The following is an 18632-nucleotide window of genomic DNA, read 5'->3' on the forward strand; positions in this document are numbered from 1 at the left end:
GTGATGGGGGCTGAGCTGGCTTTCTGGCCTCAATAATTACATGTTCCATCTATATCAGCTGCCAACTGCTTTGTCACCTTTCAACCCAAGGCTGTTTTTTCAAGTAAATTAGCTAATCTGTGTAAAACTGCAATATAAGCAGTCCTTTGGAATTGGAGTAACCTTGACTGAGAATCAAAGAGGCTGTAATTCATTTTTAGTTAATTTATGTTCACATTTGGTGGTAGAGGCTGAAGTTGGATGTACACAGAAGGTTTAATGCACCTTATAATTATGTTTTTGAATTTAAGAAAACTTTTTGTATTTCCTTGTAAGGAATCCCTGGTGTTAATTTAAAGAGTTAAAGTAGCTCCAGATGGGTGTGTGATTAATGGTCTGTGGTTCATCAACAACATGGGTGTTGCCATGTGAACTTTCCTGGGTGACTGTTTATCCTTGGTCTGGTGCAGGCAGTTGCTGCTGGATCTTGGATTTGCTTGTGGTCTTAGTTCCACTACAGTCTTTGTCCAAAGAGCTCTTGGAGACATAAACGTGAGAGCTGCAGTCTCTCAACATCCCAAGTATTATCTGGGGCTTGCATCTTTTTGCTGTGGATTTGAAGTTCACTCTTTTTATCTGAATGCATTCATTGAAAGGGTTTATAACATAGTGGCTGCAGTAGTGAAGGATTGGGTTCAGTGAGCTGGTGGTATTCCATGACTAACTGAATTTTAGCATGAGGACACTGCTGAGATGGGAGCTGGCAGAGCAGGCTGGAAAATGTAGCAACTTTGCCATAACAGGGGCATGTTCCTTGGGGCATCCCTTTGCTTCATTGGTCTTACAGCTGAGTGTGGTTTTTTTGGCAGATAAAATTTTTGATGATGAAGACTCCGTGGATGGGAACAGACCTTCCTCAGCCAGCTCCTCTACATCTTCAAAGGCCCCTGCAAACTCACGCAGAGTTGGGATGGGCACTACCCGCAGGCTTGGCTCTGCACCTCTGGGCTCCAAGTCTTCAAGTAAGCCAATAGCCTTTATAAATTGATGTGTCTGTGAAGTATTTACAGTGCTCATATTGAGCTTCTTGCAAGCACTTCCAGACTGGCCCCCAGAATACAGTAACAAATTTTTCCCTATGTAGTCATTATGTCTGTGTTCTCTGCATGCCACAACCAGAGTCTGGTAGGATGAATCTCCAAGAAATGCCCACATAATTTATTTTGCATTTTGTGAGAGGTTGCACCTGTGTGGTTGTGCACTGAGGGCTATGAGTAAATCAGTTGGTGCTCCAATGTGTAGATTTTTGCCTCTATCTGAACTGAGACTGCTTATAGCTACAGAAGCTATACGGCCACACTTCAGCCCTTGCAGTCTAAACCTGACACACTGGCTTTCTTTTAAGACCTTTGAGCATTTCTGGTAATGAAGGTGCAAAAAGAATACTGATCAGTCATTCTGAATGTTAGCAATTATTCTACATGTAGCTCTAATTCTATATGTGTCCTAGGGAAAGGGAGAAAGTTCCTTATATCAGGCAGTCTCTAATCTGATTAGTATTCCAGAGACTGTTTGTCTTCCTTATCGTTCGTCTGTTTGTGCACCTGTCAGATCTCCACCTTCATCCATTATAGATGGGATTAAATCCTTTAAAATAAAGTCTCCCATATAATTAAAATAAGTATTCCCTTTCATCTTTCAGACTGTGTCCCCTAACTATTGAGAGACTACTGTAATGACTTCCCTAATGTGCCCTGTGTGCCTGTGAGTTGAAGGATGCCATGAATGTCTCACCAGTGCCTGGCACTGAATTTCCCTGCCTCTGCTTTCATTACATCTGCAGCACTCAGGCTGCATGGGTAGTGAACTTTCTCCTGATTAAGTGCCTTGATAGCTGATGGTTTCTTAATTGATTCTCTTGTTGATAACAAGATTGAAAAGGCTTTTTCATTTGTGTGTCAGCAGCCAAAGAGGGAGCAGGTGCTGTGGATGAAGAAGACTTCATTAAGGCATTTGAAGATGTCCCAACAGTTCAGGTAAGTCGAGTTAGGAGTTAAACCACGCTGTACTAAAAAGCAGAAGGTGGATATAGGATCTCATGCTAATCACTGGCAAATTGTGCTTCATTGTGATGTTGGCAAATCTTTAAGGGGGAAGCAGGTTAGAAGTTGAAGGGAGGCAAGTTCTAAGTGGTGGGGTGTGCTAGTAGTTTATGTGAAACCCTCTGGGAACTGAAAGCAGCAAAGGTGACTTGGGATTGCTGCTGTTGTGAGTGTGACAACTGGACCATGCATGTTTGCTGATTTAACTGGATAGCTGAGATGCATCATGTATCCTCTCTCCTTCACTGGAGCTTTATATTTGGGACAGCTGAACAGCACATGTGTTCACTCATGATCTTTTGTAGGTTTTGAACTAATATAGCCACTAGTAGCTGCAGGAATGCTGCTTAAAATTGTGAAACTATAGTAAGATAATGCAATATGATCCTTTAATCATCTTGTGATAGTTTCTAAATTTTTGGTTGCAGGCAATGGGTGTAAATTCTGTGCATTGTGCAAAGCCGGTTGTGTCCAAGGCTAGCACATGATGTTTAAGCATTGAGGTGCAAAGAACATAAGAATGTAGTTGGGAAGTGATCTGATTTTATGGAGTAAATCCTGCATTATGGTGCTGCTCTGTATTTCAATTTGTAGATTTATTCCAGCCGGGATCTTGAGGAATCCATAAACAAGATCAGAGAGATACTATCAGATGATAAACATGACTGGGAACAGAGAGTTTCTGCGGTAAGTATTGAATTTAGATAGGATCTCTGTTAATATAAGCTTTTTCTACACTGAGCTTAATCCCACTGAGGGTACTGAGAAAACATCAGACTAAGGCTGGAATGTAGTTTTAGTGGTGAGCACTTGTTATGTTCCCTCAAACTTGAGGAAAACGTTTCCTTGTGAGACTGAATTTAAGCCACATTTGTGAGAGAAATTGCTATTTGGTATACAGGAGTCTGTTGAGAGAGCATCAGGTTGAACTGGAAGTTGTGCAGTAAATCCAGGTTCAAAGCTAGAAATTTGCTTGCGGGTGCTAAAATCAAAATGTCAAGTCTTACTCAGAATATCTTAAAACTTACCTGATAAGGCAGAAAATTACTTTGCTTACAGAGAACTTATTTATACTTCTGCAAAAGGGAGGTGTAAAATAATTCAGCAAGAATCTACACGCTTAAGTTTTGAATAAATAAATAAGTCTGTGGGAAGTGTGGAAGTGGAAAATTGGATGTTATGTTCATGCCAAGACCAAATACTATTTACTGAGGTGAGCTGTGTTTTCATGATACAAATAGATGCACAGTCTTGTCTACACAGCAGACTTTCATCACTGGTGTAGCAGCTTTGCCATGTCTGTCAAACCCTGTATTGCAGATCTGAGTGGCAGACTGGGCTGATTCAGCTTACTGCTGTTTAATTTTATTTTTGTACTGAGTAACAGGGAGATGAAATCAAGCCCATGTGCAGATGCAGTGGTGCATGGGAGGGTCTGTGAAGCTGTCAGAGGATTGTCTGAGGGATGGGATGGTGGTCCTGTAATATTAATAGGAAATTTCCCATTTTGGTGGGGTCAAGGTTCCACTTCTGCTAGAGCCAGATAACTGTTTTAATGAAGTAAATGGACACATTCTGGATAGAAGTCATTATTACCCAGGCCTGAATGTGAACCATACCCTTTAAGTCTAGATATCTTTTTAACATGAGAGTCGGCTGTGAGATTACCTAAATGTTAGAAGCTGCTGTAAATAGGGGAACAAAGAAGAATGTTTAAGATACCTTTTGATTTTAAAAAATATTGTTTGGGTTATTAACTATACAGTTTGAGTAGCTGTATGCAACACTTCTGGATTTCTGTAAGTTAGCAAGGATGTTTAGCGTATTGTACCTAGTATGTTTACTAACCATGGGTTGAATATGAGATAGGAAATAATAAAAGTACTTGGACATCAAGAATCAACTTCCTCAATGCATGTAGATGAATAATTGCACAAGAAACCTGGAACCAGGTATTGGTCTTGAGTTGTCCTTATATTTGCTGCTCATTAACTGTCACTGATTTCTTTTATACTCCTAACAGTTGAAAAAGATCCGCTCGTTACTTTTGGCTGGAGCTGCAGAATATGATAACTTCTTCCAACACTTAAGACTCTTGGATGGAGCATTTAAATTATCTGCTAAAGACCTGCGGTCTCAAGTCGTACGAGAGGCTTGTATCACCTTGGGGTGAGTTTATTTTCTATGTGTGTTTGAAATGTGATGTAGAAGAAGAGGAACAGGCATTGATTAAATCACAGTCAGGATGCAGCTTGTGCTGCTAGTGCTATGTAGTTAAAGCTAGAACATGATTTTTCTGCATCTGTTTCAAACTCCACCATGTAGGCCACTAATTGTAATTCTGCTAAGCCGTGTTCCTGAGTACTAAACAATGCTGATGTGGGCTGCACAGAATGAATGAGCACGCCATGCCTTCATGCACAAGTAGGGAAGCACTGAACACTAAAGCTGGAAATGTTTATGTTTTGTTCTGATTTGGATTGAGCTAGTTTTTATTTCTGATAGTCTATCCTTTGTGAAATACTTCAAGAAAAAGTGTGCTGCAGTGTTTCTGACATGTTTTTTTTTTTAAAAATAGGGAGCTTCAGAGAAGTTGTAATATAAACTAACATAAATTATTCTATCACCTTGATCCCATGTGTTTGATAATCAATTCTTTAGCTGTGCTAGTTACTTTTTTTTTATGCTGGCCTTACTGTTTCTCAGGGTTCAGATGAATATAGGAAACAAGTTTGAAATGAAGGGAAAGGAACTGTTTTTTGAAACATGGTGTTGTCTGTCCTTGGGAGTTGGAGAGGAGGTGACAGTTGCAAAGATTGAGATGTCAGATGTGCTTATGTCACATGTTCTGTACAAGTCTGACGTGCTTTATCTTCAGCTCACTTACCAGCATGACTTCATTCTGTTTTTCAGACATTTGTCATCAGTTCTGGGAAACAAGTTTGACCATGGGGCAGAAGCCATCATGCCAACAATTTTTAATCTAATTCCAAATAGTGCCAAAGTCATGGCCACTTCTGGTGTTGTAGCAGTTAGATTAATCATTCGAGTAAGTATACATCAAAAGAGAACAGTGTTATAATTTCTGAACACTGCAGTGTTTCTGATGAAATATGAATGCTGCTGCAATAAAAATAAGATTAATGCCTAATCTACTTTTCTGATAGTTCTGGGCTTGGCTGTCTCAGATGTTCTGCAGCCTTGTGGAGATGATGCTTGTTAAGCTCTGCCAAAATAGTAGGGGAAATGTTTCTTTTTGCAGGGCAAGATATTTCCATCTCTCTAAGAGCTGAGCAAACATTTTTCTTTGAAACTATTTTAGACCAGTCTTGCAGCACAGACTCATCCTCTTAATTATGCTCTAAAATACCTCACAGACAGTCCATGTTTCTCAAAAGTATTAGTTCACAGTGGTGACTTCTGCCTAGTGATTCATTGGGTAAGCTGTAGGTAGCCTAATGTCTCTAAAATTGTCACCATTGCAGTTTAGATCCTCCTGCAGTGACTTCAGCTACTTGACTCACTAGAGAGTGTCATTATAGAATAAAATCAAGTATTTGTTAAAAGTATTTTAGCTGATAAGTTGTAAAATATTTTTGATATTAAAAATCTGCCTATATCTGTTAGTGTGCAGTTCTGTTTTTAAGTATTGAGCAGCAATAAGGATCTGAGTACTGAGCTCAGGTGGCTGAAGGAGATGGTCTTTCATTCTATGGAATTGTTGTGTAAAGATTTCTTCCTGTTCTTGTTTGTTTACTTCCAGCACACGCACATCCCTCGGTTAATACCCATCATAACCAGTAATTGTACCTCCAAGTCTGTTGCAGTTAGAAGGTGAGAAGTTAGTTTGCATTTACTGTTTTTTACTGGTAAATAGATGCTTTCAGAACATGTGAATGTATTTGTTGTTATTTGTGAAAAGGGTTGAAAACACACTTACTATAACATGAATCTCATTCTTCTCCATGATTTGAGTTCAAATTCAAAGTCAACTATCCTTCATAAACTGCATCACTGCAGAGAGCAAGAGGCATTTTTCCACAAGGAGAAATGGTTTTTAAACTAATTGTTGTCCTTACATGTTGTTATAACAACATATTATTTTGGCATTTTACAGACACGTTCCTATTCCCCACTGCTGGCTGTTACAGTGACTCGTTTTCTTTGGGCCAGTAAATCAGATTTACATACAAGCATCAACTGGAAGGGAAGTTGGACTGAATGATCTAATGGTCCTTTCTGCAACTATAAGTGCTCCAGTCCACTACCTCACCTGGGGACTGTTGCCTCCTCCACATGCTTTACCTGGCTCTCTTTGAGCTAGACAAAAGGAAGGGCTTTGTAGTTGCTGTATTTGGTGACAAACTTTGAACACACTTCAGCACAGTGCCTTAAGATTCTTGAAGTGAGGAAGGGAGATTAAAGTTGGAAGGTCTGTCCCCACATGAGGCCAACTGTGAGGTTTCTGTGTGAAGTCTGGACTAACAGGTACACAGTATCAGTGTCAATCTTCTGGGCCTGTATCTTGTTTAATAAAAAATGAAGCTTCCAGGATTGTTTTATGGCAATCCCTCTCTTCAGGCTTCTCTGTAGCAAGCTGCCTCCAATTAATACTTCTGACTGTTTGTTAATGGTTTTTTAGAGCTGTTGATATTTTTATTGAGGTCAACACTGAATTTTGATGTCCCAAAACGCTTCCTAAGCAAAGATGGCTGTTGTTCAGAGTCAGGTATGGCAAAGCCAGTGTGCCCCTATTAACTTGAACTCAGCATTTCTTCTCCTCTCTCCTCTCAGGCGCTGCTTTGAATTTTTAGACTTGCTGTTGCAGGAGTGGCAAACACACTCCTTAGAAAGGTAAGTTCTGAATACAAGTGGGTGTGTTCTCTCTTTCTTATTTGGGGAGATTTTACAGAGAAGGAGATAATTTCCTGGATCATTCTGGAGAAAGGATCATTTAGGAGAGAAGATTATATTGGGTAGCTGTAGTAGAGATGTTTTTGCCATCCAAAAGAAGCACATATGCACATCCACTGTTTGTTCTGTAGTTCTGACAGAGTTTGGTGAGTATGTCTCCTATCCCAGCCTTGGAAAACCTGGCTGAGCAAATCTCTGAACTCAACAACTTTTGTTTGAGAATTTTTTTCTAAAAAAGATCTGCTGCATGTCTTATCAGGAGCTTCTGAGACTTCTACATTACTTCAGACTAGTGACCAGTTGAAGTAATTGTGCAAGGAGAGACTGGAACACAATTCTTTAGCCCTAGACTGCACAAGACTATTTAGGGCTTAGGAGACTGTTCTTGAATCCAGGCTGTTTGCATAGCTAAGTAAAGGTCTGTGAAGGATGCTGCTTGCTGTTTCCTACACAGCAGTGTGGATGAAATAAAACTGACTTGTAAGAATAAATAAATAAAGAGCACAAAAGATCCTTGAAGGAAATGAAAGGATATGGTGAACTGTTCTCAGAAACCAAGGCAAAATCAAATTAGTCATTTGTTTATAACTGTGGCACATCTTTCTAAACTGCTGGATAATATTTTCTTTCTTATTTCAGACACATATCAGTGTTGGCTGAAACAATAAAGAAGGGAATTCATGATGCAGACTCTGAAGCAAGGATAGAGGCAAGAAAGTAAGTGGAAGCTCTTCTTCCTCCCCATCTTTGCCCCTATGTTGTGAGTTAGTGATATTGCATGGTCGAGACAAAAATCCAGTCAAGATACATTCTCCTGACTTCCCAGTTGGTGGAAAAAAGAGAGGCTGAGGTGACCATTCTGTACAGTTCCCTGAGGAGGGGAAGCAGTGAGTGCTGATCCTTTCTTCCTGCAATCTGGTGACAGACAGGTGGGCATGCTTTAAAGCTCTGACAGGGGAAGTTCTGGCTGGACATCAGGAAGCATTTCTCTACCAAGAGAGGGGTCAAACACTGGAACAGGGTTCCTAGAGAGGTGGTCAATGCCCCGAACCTGTTTCAGGGGCACTTGGACAATGTCCTTAAGAACAGACTTCAACTTTTGGTCAGGCAGCTGGACCAGATGTCTCTTATAGGTTCCATCCCACTGAAGTAGCCTATTCTATTCTTATTTGCTACTCTTGAAATAAAAGTCCTTGTGCTAGTACACAGCTAAATAGTATCTTAAATTAAGGTAGTATTTTATGAAATTGAAAAATTTTTTTTGTTGGTGGAAAAAAGAGAGGCTGAGGTGACCATTCTGTACGGTTCCCTGAGGAGGGGAAGCAGTGAGTGCTGATCCTTTCTTCCTGCAATCTGGTGATAGACAGGTGGGAATGCTGTAAAGCTCTGACGGGAAGTTCTGGCTGGACATCAGGAAGCATTTCTCTACCAAGAGAGGGGTCAAACACTGGAACAGGGTTCCTAGAGAGGTGGTCAATGCCCCGAACCTGTTTCAGGGGCACTTGGACAATGTCCTTAAGAACAGACTTCAACTTTTGGTCAGGCAGCTGGACCAGATGTCTCTTATAGGTTCCATCCCACTGAAGTAGCCTATTCTATTCTTATTTGCTACTCTTGAAATAAAAGTCCTTGTGCTAGTACACAGCTAAATAGTATCTTAAATTAAGGTAGTATTTTATGAAATTGAAAAATTTTTTTTGTGTCTATCTATAGGAAGTTTTAATATTTGCAATTAATTTTATTCTTTTGAAGATCTTAGGCATTTCCATTGATATGATCATACTTAGGGTAGTGTGCTGTGTACCAGGATGATGCTTTTCGGAACAGAACACTACAGGAATGTTTTTCTGCAGAAGCAGGATAGTGTAAAATATGAAAACAATGAATCATAAATTTTATTAATCTAAATGCTGTGTTTTTAGCAGTGGTGTTTCACGGTAGGATGTTTAAATCCTTTTGAAAGGCAGCATGTCCATCACTGAAAATTACAGTAGTCACTGAGACTTCACAGCAGGTGACTAGTTAAGCTGAATAGACAGCAAGGAGAATGGCATGGGACTTCAGAGAGCATGCTTAATTCTCTCTTCCCATGTTTATTAAATAGTAGTGTGGCTGATTGTGAGAAAGAAATTTGTTTTCTTCTTGTGATGTGAGAGTGCATGTGGCTTCTCTGAGGACTGGCTGTCACACACAAACAATTCTTGATTCATTTGAGCTAATGATCTTACTCCTGAACTGCCCATTAGATGCCCCTTGAAAAGTACTAAGAGTCTTCATCTCCTTTGTGCCTCAAGAGTGAATGGTGTTTAGCCATCAGCCAGGAGTTTTGGACCATAGAGGAATTCTTCCCTCATCTGAAAATGCTCTTTTATTTTCATCATGGCACTGATTTGAAGTGCACGTGAGCATCTCTTTCCTTTTTCTTCTTGGTTTGTTTTTTTGGGTTTTTTTTCCAAAAAGACAGGCAGCAGCCTCAACTCAGTACAGAGACGTTTCTTTGCAGTATTCTTGGAGACCTGTTGGTTAAAGTTAAGGAAGAAAACAGCAGCTGGTGCTTTCCTGAATCAGGCCCATTCATGTGTCTTCTGCCTTTGGCAGGTTTTTGAAGTAGCTACTGCACACCCAGTCCCAAAGTAGTGTCAGTCTGGTGGGCCTGCAGTCTCCCATGTGCAGAAGACAGCTGGAGGGATGAGGGCTTCTTCCCTAATGCAGCTTTGTTGGCTGTTCCTGTTTTTACAACTAATGCACCAAGTGGTTCTTTTATTTGGTTTGTCTTTTGTGCAGTTGTTTGAGCAGTACAGTGGTTGAAAAAGCTGTTTGTCTTAAACATGTCAGGGCAGTAGGTGCTTGGCAATGCCTGGGCATTAGCCCCACTGAGTGAGAAGGTGTAGTGAGAAGGGTCTGGCTGTGCCTTTGTGCCACAGCCCCCTAAAGCATGGCAAAGGTGTGTTCACAGTGCTGTGTGTCATTCCAGGTGTTACTGGGGTTTCCACAGTCACTTCAGCCGAGAGGCAGAGCATTTGTACCACACCTTGGAGTCCTCCTACCAGAAGGCCCTGCAGTCCCATTTGAAGAACTCTGACAGCATCGTGTCCCTGCCACAGTCAGATCGCTCCTCCTCCAGCTCCCAGGAGAGTCTCAAGTAAGGCTTTCTGTGTCACTACCTCTCCATTTAAACAACTGCTGACAGCTCCATTAAGCTGAAGAGAGCCATCACATTGCTTTGTCTCATATGATCATTATTTGAACTCTATACTTGGTTACTCCAAAATAGATCTGTTTATTTATTTATTTAATTAATTGTTTGTTTTTACCTAACACTGTATGAACAACAAAACGTGGTCATTATTTGAACTCTACACTTGGTTACTCCAAAATAGATTTATTTATTTATTTAATTAATTGTTTGTTTTTACCTAACACTGTATGAACAACAAAACCTTGTACTGGCTTTAAAGTATAATCATTGTCTTGACTCCATAAATAATTTTCTCGGAAGCTATTTGTGCTCAGCAGATACTGTTAGTTATTCCTATCAGATGCTTAAAACAGTGCTTAGATTGAAGTTCTGCCTTTAGCATTAATCCTAGAGGTGTAAGTCTGTCTCTTTCCAGATAAAAGAAAAGAAATTACATACTTGAGTTGTAACTGCAGAGTCAATATGTAACTCTTATGTTGAATGTATGTGTTTTATCTACTCTCAGATATACAGTCAATTTAGACTCCAAATGTGCGTGATTTAAGTGTAAGACCTATATGAAAAATATCCATAATTTACTGGTGTAACTTTTTTAATCTACAAAAAGTGTTCTTAAAAATCTCTTTTTGCACAAATAATGTGAATACTAATTTATTTTTTAATACTGTTATAAATAATATAATGGTGATGCTGTATTCTTAAAAAAATAAGCTTTGTTTATTCCTGCATATAAATAATTTCCTATTAACTTAATTGTGTACTGAGGGAACAGAATTGTACTGCTCTTGATGACTGAAATATTAGTTGTGTTTTAATAAGTGTTTGTATTAACTTCCAGCCGTCCACTGTCTGCCAAAAGAAGTCCTACTGGAAGTACAACATCAAGAGGTGAGAACAGGAGCTGGAAAATGTGCTCAGGTGTTGCTGAGGAAGTGTGACATTGTGATACACAAAAAACAACTTTAATCACTGTTTACTGCTGTCTAAAATGGCAGCTCAGGATGTAGAAATTTTAATTACTTTTGGATTTTACATCATATTCTGTACATCAGCTGCTGATAAAATAATAGTTTTTAAAAAAGTGAGTAACTCAATAATTTCTTACACCTGAAGGGAAGCCTAAAAAGTCTTGAAAATTGTAACCAAGGTATGCTTTGTAATAGCTTGAATAAACTGCTGCTGATGCTAAGACATGCAGCTACATAGTCTAATGGCACTTTCAGTTTTACAGTTTTTGTTATTTATTCTCTGTGGTTTCAGCACTTACTGGAGGTGTCTGCACACAAGTCCTACAGTGTTAAATTCCATCTCATTGCTAATCTGGTTTTCTTGTCAGATGGAATATTTAGGTACAGCTTTTCTGTCCTAAGTAAATACATAAAATAATCTAAAGAATATATTTTAATGTAGAATATAATAGACAAAACTTTGTTGGTAAAAGATAAGCTGCCTTTTACACCTGACCAAGATTGGGTTCTGTCTGGTTTGTCTGTAACTACTGAGACCTACTGAGACCTTTTGATTCAAGGAGATGTTGTTGTGTAACCTACTTGACTGTGCACACAAATGCATGTTTGCTTGCAGCTGAATAGTCAAGCTTCATGCTTAAGAGGGTGAGCATCCACAAGTGATGGGAACAACGATCCTCATGAGAAGATGAGGTGTTGGGAAGGAAGTTATTAAAACCTGGACTGAAGGACCTGCAGGTCTGTTTTGGCCAGCAACTCTCACGTGCCAGTGATGTGTACTGTGGTTGAACTTTCCCATCAAGACTCTGTTAAAAATTTCTTTTTACTGGCCTGACAGCCTTTTTGATCTTATCATTTAAGCTTTTAGAACTTTATCAAGTTCTTAGAGGTGGTATCAGAGCAGCATTGATGGAATATCTTTGCAGGCAGCGTGGGGAAGCCCACATTGCCCTGATAAAGCATTCTTAGTTGAGGTATTTCAGTGCCAGCAGGGAGTGTTAAAAATAGTACTTTAAACTGCTTGTCAGGCTCTTTGAAGCACACAGCTCAAAAAATTAATCTTCTTTATTCTGGATCTCCCACTCCCATCTGCAGCATCTACAGTAAGTACAAAATCTGTGTCAACACCAGGATCTCTGCAGCGATCCCGCAGTGACGTCGATGTGAATGCAGCAGCTAGTGCCAAGTCAAAAGTGACGTCTTCTGGAGCATCCACCCCCTTCAGTTCTGCTGCAGCCTTGCCCCCAGGGTCATACGCATCACTAGGTAAATCTGCGCGTTCTACTCCTGCAGTTAGCTTCCTTTGGGAGCAGAAAGTGCCTCGCAGTTTTATTGGAATAATAAGCTCTGACTAGAGGAACGTAGCTCTGAGAGTTACCAGCTCTCCAGGATCAGTGTGTGATCTCTTGCCCTTTGAGATTAAGGAAAAAAACCATACAGCTGAACTGACTTGAAGCAACAGTTTTGAATTGTGTAATAATCTGCGTCTCACAGATTGAGGACAGTGCTACTCAATCCCTTTTGACATGTTCCCCTGTCTCTTTTCCTTCTTTTCCTTCCCTCCTTTCCTGAAACTGCTTTTCCATTGTTTTATGCTTTGAATAGTACATCTTAGTTGAGTTTGCTCCCTTTCTGTTTCATGAAGGAGAAAGCTGGAGAACCAAAGAGGAGGTTGGCCTTGCCATGTCATCAGACAGGATATAAGTATCTGTTCCTTATGCTGACTCTTTGGATTATAGCCACAGGTCACATTATTCCCTCAGAGCATTGTGTATCACCTTCAGGTGTCTCAGGGTTTCTTAAAACAAACTTTGCATTGGATCTTTCTCTCCTGGAGTTGCGATTGAAGGAGTCATGGAGGAGGAAATGCAAGGCAGTAATTGACACCGTATTTGCTGAGCTTCATCTCAGTTGTGAGCAGAGCTGATCATCTGAGCTCATTTCTTATTGTGCTGGTTTCACACTAATCTAATCCCAGACTTGTCATCGATCTACCTTTACAACAGGGAAGAAACTCAGGGGTCTGTGCTCTTGATTTAAGCTGTATACATTGTCTTCACTGAGAAGGGTTGAGAAGTTTCTTCTTTTAATGTAGGGCATTTGCTCTTTAACCTGTTAAAAAGCAAGTGGTGAATTATATAGGGATGATTTTTAGGGATTTGATTTTCAGACAGGTTTCTTTCATATCTGAGATGTTTTACCTTGGCTTAGATATGTTGGTTGTATTCAGTTCAGAAGTTGAATTCTTATTCTGATTTAAATTGTTCTTACTTGGCTCAAGATGCAGATACATTGCAGTGGAAGTGTAATTACAGAATGTGAAGCTGATCACACATGGTGGTGGGCTTACAGATGCAGCACTTTTGAGTTGTGCTGCACTCTGGCTTCACTCTGGCTAAACTGGCTTCAAATAGTCTTATGTCATGAGGAAGAATGAAGAGGGAGGAAGTACCTACTTAAAGCTGACTTGGTCCTTGAAGCTTAGAGACTAAATCCAGTGTCACTCTTGTTCTTTAAGCAGGCTCTAGAAGAAAAGTAGCAAATTCAGTCTTAAGTGATGCAAACATGGCTGCTCCTGAAGGATCCTGCTTCCTTTTTACCTAGTAGGGACATTTATCACCTGCACATTCCCATGAGAGAAATGGTGAGGCAAACAATGAAAATGGAGTTGGGCAAAGGTTGGTTGTTGCAGGAGGCAAAACCTGCAAGTGTTTTCTTCCGATACATCAAGGTTTGATTTGCTGCTTGGTCCAACTTTTTTCATTTCTTTAATTGTATGAATTTTTTTTGCATATTTATTTAGCTAATATATAGTGCCCACTTCTGTTGATGTTACTGATTTTTCCCTATTAACCCTGTCCTTACTTTTCTTTAATTTGCCTAAAGATGGTACTACCAGTAAAACTGAGGGTAAGCAGTCTCTGTGTAACTGAGGTGTGTCCACAGTCGTACTACCCTACCTGGTCTCTGTTCTCAAAGTGTTACCTGGTTCTCATCCATGTTCACTGGTGACCTGCATGAAGTGTTGCATGGTTGTCCTGCTCATTTTGATGCCATGGGGTATTCTTCACTTTCTCTTTGAGCTTCTCCCTGCTAAAAACCATTAGTCTGCTTTTACGGCTCTGGTCACTAAGTTGTTATGTGGGTTTCTCTATTTAAAGCACTGCTTTTGGTTGAAGGTGACCTCTGTATAGACTTAAAAAAAAAACGCAACAAAACCCAAAAAACTACCAAACAACAGAAGGCTTGTGATTTCTTTTCTCCTTGATGTGTGAAGGTTTGCTGTGTTTTTCCATCCAAAGCTCAGGTCACAACTGCCAAATGCTTTTGGGAAGAGACTGGGCAGTGAGAGAATTGAATGAGATGATCACATGGCAGAAAAATGAGGACAGTAAACAATGATCTCTAGGGAAAGAATATTTAGTCAACCTCTTTAAACCTGACCTCTCTCTTTTTGTTTTAACTGTCTGAGTGAGATGGCTTACACCAAAGACAGTTGGAGGAAAGGCTTTTTATACTAGAACACTGAGCCTGCTAGTTTGGGAAGGATCCCAGTCTGTTTTTCTGGCTCGTTGTCAAAACTTGTTCTTTATTTCTTATTTCTTCAGCAAAAAAAGATCACTGGGAAATCATTTTTTCTGAGGTAGACAGGAGTTGGAAACAAAAATGTTTTCTACACAGAATGGAGATACCACACTCTCCAGCAAAGCCTTTTTTTTTCCCCAGTGCAAGTCTCTTTTCAAGGGATCTCTTACTGTCTTGTGGGACTGTGCTCATATCTTTGATGGCTGCTTGCATTTGGATGTGGTGGTCTGAGAAGTGCCACTGTGCTGTTGTGACATCTGTGTTGTTTTCCTTACTATTAGTGACACAATGATTTATTATTTGGAAGAAAAAGTCTGTACCATTTTTGGAAATGGTACTTAGTGTTGAGAGATGAGCTGACCTCTACATTTTGAGCAGGAAGTGTTTGTGCTTTGTGATCTGTCAGTGATAAGGAATATGAAGTTGGCCTGAGACCTGTATTTCTAAATCAGTCATGAGTTAGATGAAAATTCCAAGTAGTTGTAATAACTGATCTTATTTCTTCTTCTGTTTTTTTTTTAATTGTTGACACTTTTCTTTCTTTTGTCTTAGTTCTCAAACCTATCTATTTTTGGCCTACATTTGAAATGTTGAGGGTTTAATGTTTTGTATGAAACACCAGCTTTCAATCCTCTCCTTGGCTGTAATAATGTTTGCAGAGGCCTCTTACAACAGCTGTCCTGTGCAATACCTCTATTTTTAGTTTATTAAATACTTTATTGTCATGATAAAAAAGGGTGGGGGTTTTATTTGGTTACTGTTTTCAATTCAGTAACATTAGGAGCAGATTGGATTTGGTAAAAATCTGTAATAGAAACCAGCAAGTTGCTTGGGGCAGGGAAGACTGAGATGAAGTTTCAGAAACTGAGTTTGCTATCCCCTCAGTTTTAAATACCAAGCCTTATACCTTCTTTTTGCTGTAGGATTCTCTCTTTTTTGATGGGGAAGATCAGGGAGAATTAAAGCTCAGTACACTATAGCCAGAGTACTTCAAGAATGAGTTTAATCACTGTTTGAAACTCTTCATCTTTTTCCTTTGAGGTACTTGAGGCAAAAACCCCTTTATTCAGGATTGAGTGTATCCTTCAGTGAATAATGAAACTGAGTAAGGTCTTCTGCCAACTCTGTGATCTTGCAGACTGAGTCAGGAACTGCAGGGAAGATAAAACCTTGTATTCTTGACATAAATGTAAAAATTAATAGAGTGGGGTTAGAGAACAACATCCTCTTGCTCTGGAAACAGAAGGAAACAGAACGTAAAGCAGAAATGTCATCTACAGTTGTGCTCCTGTGGTTTGTTTTGGGTTTTTTGCAGGTCACCAGTAAGTAATTTAAGAGAAAATTCCTGTGTTATTTTGTGTGGTTCAGCTTGACATTAAATCTGCAGTCTGGTTCCCATCATGGCTTTCTGTAGCTACAATGTAAAATTCTGCTCATTCCCCTCAGCTGGGAGCCAGCATTGTGTGGACTTGGCAGGTCCCTTCTGCTTTGCCCTTGGTTCTCCTCACGGTTTGGTTTGGAGTCACGCAGCTCAAATAAAGGAGCAAGATAGAGTAGGTGAATGCCAGCTAAGAGCTGAGTATCAGTCCTTTGGTTTTAAGTTGTGGCATCCCAACAACTGGCAAATGCTGTAGAAATGCACTTCCTTATGGAAAGGTAGGGGAGTCTGTATACCAGTGAGGTTTGTGCAGGTCTTCATGCAGTGTACAGATGTGCTTGATTGCCCTCATGTATGGGGATCTTTTGAACTGCATTAAGGGTTTTACACACAGAAAGCTCAAAAGAGATAAATTACAGCCTTGATCTTCACAGCTAGTGCTAGGGAGGTGGCCCTGATGCCATGTTTGGTATACCAGATTAAAAGGAAACCTTAGAAAAGTTTCTTCTTATTTCATAATGAAACAGCTCTTCAAGTAATATTTTAAAAGGCTGCTTAATGCTTTCATTAATTAGAATGGTTCAGAGCATTTGTGTTACCTTTTTTTTTCAAAGGAAGCATGAAGTCAAGCCCTTTGACAAAGCCTTTTTCCAAAAGGGAAAGCATAAATGCTGGTTTGACCTGCGACTGGCAAGCTCAAAACAAAATCAGCAGTTTGCAGTCAGTGGCACAATTTTTAATAGCTTTTGGTATTCACCAGAAAGGCAATAAAAGGGGGCTTGTTACAGTTTTCAGATAACTTAGGCTCAGGTGGACACCTTGAGTGCATTATCAAAGTCTTTGGGCGTAACACAAGTTTAAAGAAATGGCCATTCCCGTTTTCTTCTCTGCCCTAAACCTCTCCCTTGTCCTTAAGAGTGAGGCTTGATTCAAAGTCATGACTGACAGTGGTACCTTACACAGAATTGCTCAGGTAGTAGGTTTTTTGCTTTTCTTGCTCCATCCCTTTGCAACTGCTGAGTTGATTTGGCTTTGTTTGTGTAGGGTAAAGTGGATTGTTCACTGAGCCCTCTGCTTTGGAGGGAGATCTCACTAAAACCCTGAGGTAGCACAGCCTGATGGTTTCCAATAAGATCAAGTGCCTCTCAGGGAAAAGCATTGTGCAGAGTCAGGTCTTTCTGACATTGGAGAAGTGTTAAATATGCATGGAAGCCTTTCTGATGGGGGTTGTAAAAAGTTCTTTAAATGTTACCTGTGTTTTTAATTGATGTCGGTGTGTCTCCCTTGTCCATGTGTTATTTACCAGTGATACATCTAGGGCTAGAGGCTCTTTCTGGAATATTTTTCTCCAAGTGGGGCAAAAACCCCAGTGCTGGGTAACCTAAATGCATTAACATGATCCCTGGGGGGACCATCATTGCCCCAGTGCATCCATGTCTAACTTGTGTGGTTATAGGTGTCCCTATTCACAGCATGGAATTGATTAAAGTGAGTTGTGAAGCTGTTGCATACCATTTCTAGAGTATTTGAAAACCATTTTCTTCAGTGTGAAAACTGAGTGTCATAAAGCCTATGGCTGTTCTGTGCACTGGGGGTAGGGATGCTGCAGTATCCACCCAGAGGACGCAACCTTCCGGGTGAAGCCTCTTGTAAAGCACAGATGTTATCAGAGAATCTTCCTTAATTTGTTCAATTTCTGAAAAAAACCAAACCAAAACAACCTTTCTAGGTTTAGGCATTTGCTAGACCTTTCAGGGTTGATTCTGAACCATTGTTGTGAAAATGATAATAACTTTTAAAAAATAAAACCAGAACCTCCTAAAAATGCAGAAATGGTTTCTTAACACAACTCATTTATATGGAGTCTTTCAAAATCTTTTCTGTACCAATAGCAGTGTGGAATTTAGATCAAGGGCTTTTTTATGGAAATAGTTTCATGATATTTGGAAACCATGTTGGGGCAGTGTTTATCTGTTCTTTTGCTATGTTGTTGTTGTTAGGATGCAGAAATACTTTCAAAAGCAGCAAAAAAATAATGGTTGTGAAATATGGATTGCTACATCTGTAGTTTGAACTAGATAGGGAGACAAAGCCACTTGAAAGCAAAGAAGTTTTGGGAGGGGAGGTGTTTGCTTGAATTTAAGAACAAGAACAAGTCTAAATAGCTTGATATTATATTTCCAGTCCTGCTTGAAATGAGTTTTTCTGTCTGGGTTAGAGTGATAGAGATAAAGCCACACACATAGTCCTATGTGCAAATAACTCTTGGATGTGAGTGCAGATTCTTGTTTGCAAATGAAATTCTTGGGGGAATGTAGAAGCCACATTTGTGTTGTATGGATTAACTATTATATATGCATGTTGTACTTGGTATAATATATATTAAAAATCTATTTGCACAATGCAAGTCCAGTGCAAACGTACCAGTCCAAAAGGAAGCAGAATTTTGTTCCTGGGCATTTTTTCATTAATTCAGAAACTGCTAAAATTGGTAGGCATCTGTCCAC

General features: G+C 39.8%; 1 protein-coding gene across 15 annotated transcripts in view; it reads left to right on the forward strand.

Moving 5' to 3' along the window:
• Positions 1 to 18632, forward strand: part of CLASP1 (cytoplasmic linker associated protein 1) — a 171885-nt gene that overhangs the window by 80104 nt on the left and 73149 nt on the right. For 11 of the 15 annotated variants that reach the window (XM_041472830.1, XM_041472831.1, XM_041472836.1 and 8 more), the window contains exons 9-19: positions 849 to 1001; positions 1942 to 2015; positions 2676 to 2768; positions 4105 to 4250; positions 4995 to 5130; positions 5845 to 5915; positions 6876 to 6935; positions 7635 to 7712; positions 9970 to 10137; positions 11033 to 11082; positions 12258 to 12428. In XM_041472830.1, the coding sequence (XP_041328764.1) occupies positions 849 to 1001; positions 1942 to 2015; positions 2676 to 2768; positions 4105 to 4250; positions 4995 to 5130; positions 5845 to 5915; positions 6876 to 6935; positions 7635 to 7712; positions 9970 to 10137; positions 11033 to 11082; positions 12258 to 12428 (1200 nt within the window). The remainder of the gene's footprint in view (positions 1 to 848; positions 1002 to 1941; positions 2016 to 2675; positions 2769 to 4104; positions 4251 to 4994; positions 5131 to 5844; positions 5916 to 6875; positions 6936 to 7634; positions 7713 to 9969; positions 10138 to 11032; positions 11083 to 12257; positions 12429 to 18632) is intronic. The other 4 variants (XM_041472832.1, XM_041472845.1, XM_041472844.1 and 1 more) reach the window with 2 other exon arrangements.

This window comes from Pyrgilauda ruficollis, unplaced genomic scaffold (assembly GCF_017590135.1).
Source record: "Pyrgilauda ruficollis isolate IOZ18807 unplaced genomic scaffold, ASM1759013v1 scaffold3, whole genome shotgun sequence".
Taxonomy (NCBI): domain Eukaryota; kingdom Metazoa; phylum Chordata; class Aves; order Passeriformes; family Passeridae; genus Pyrgilauda; species Pyrgilauda ruficollis.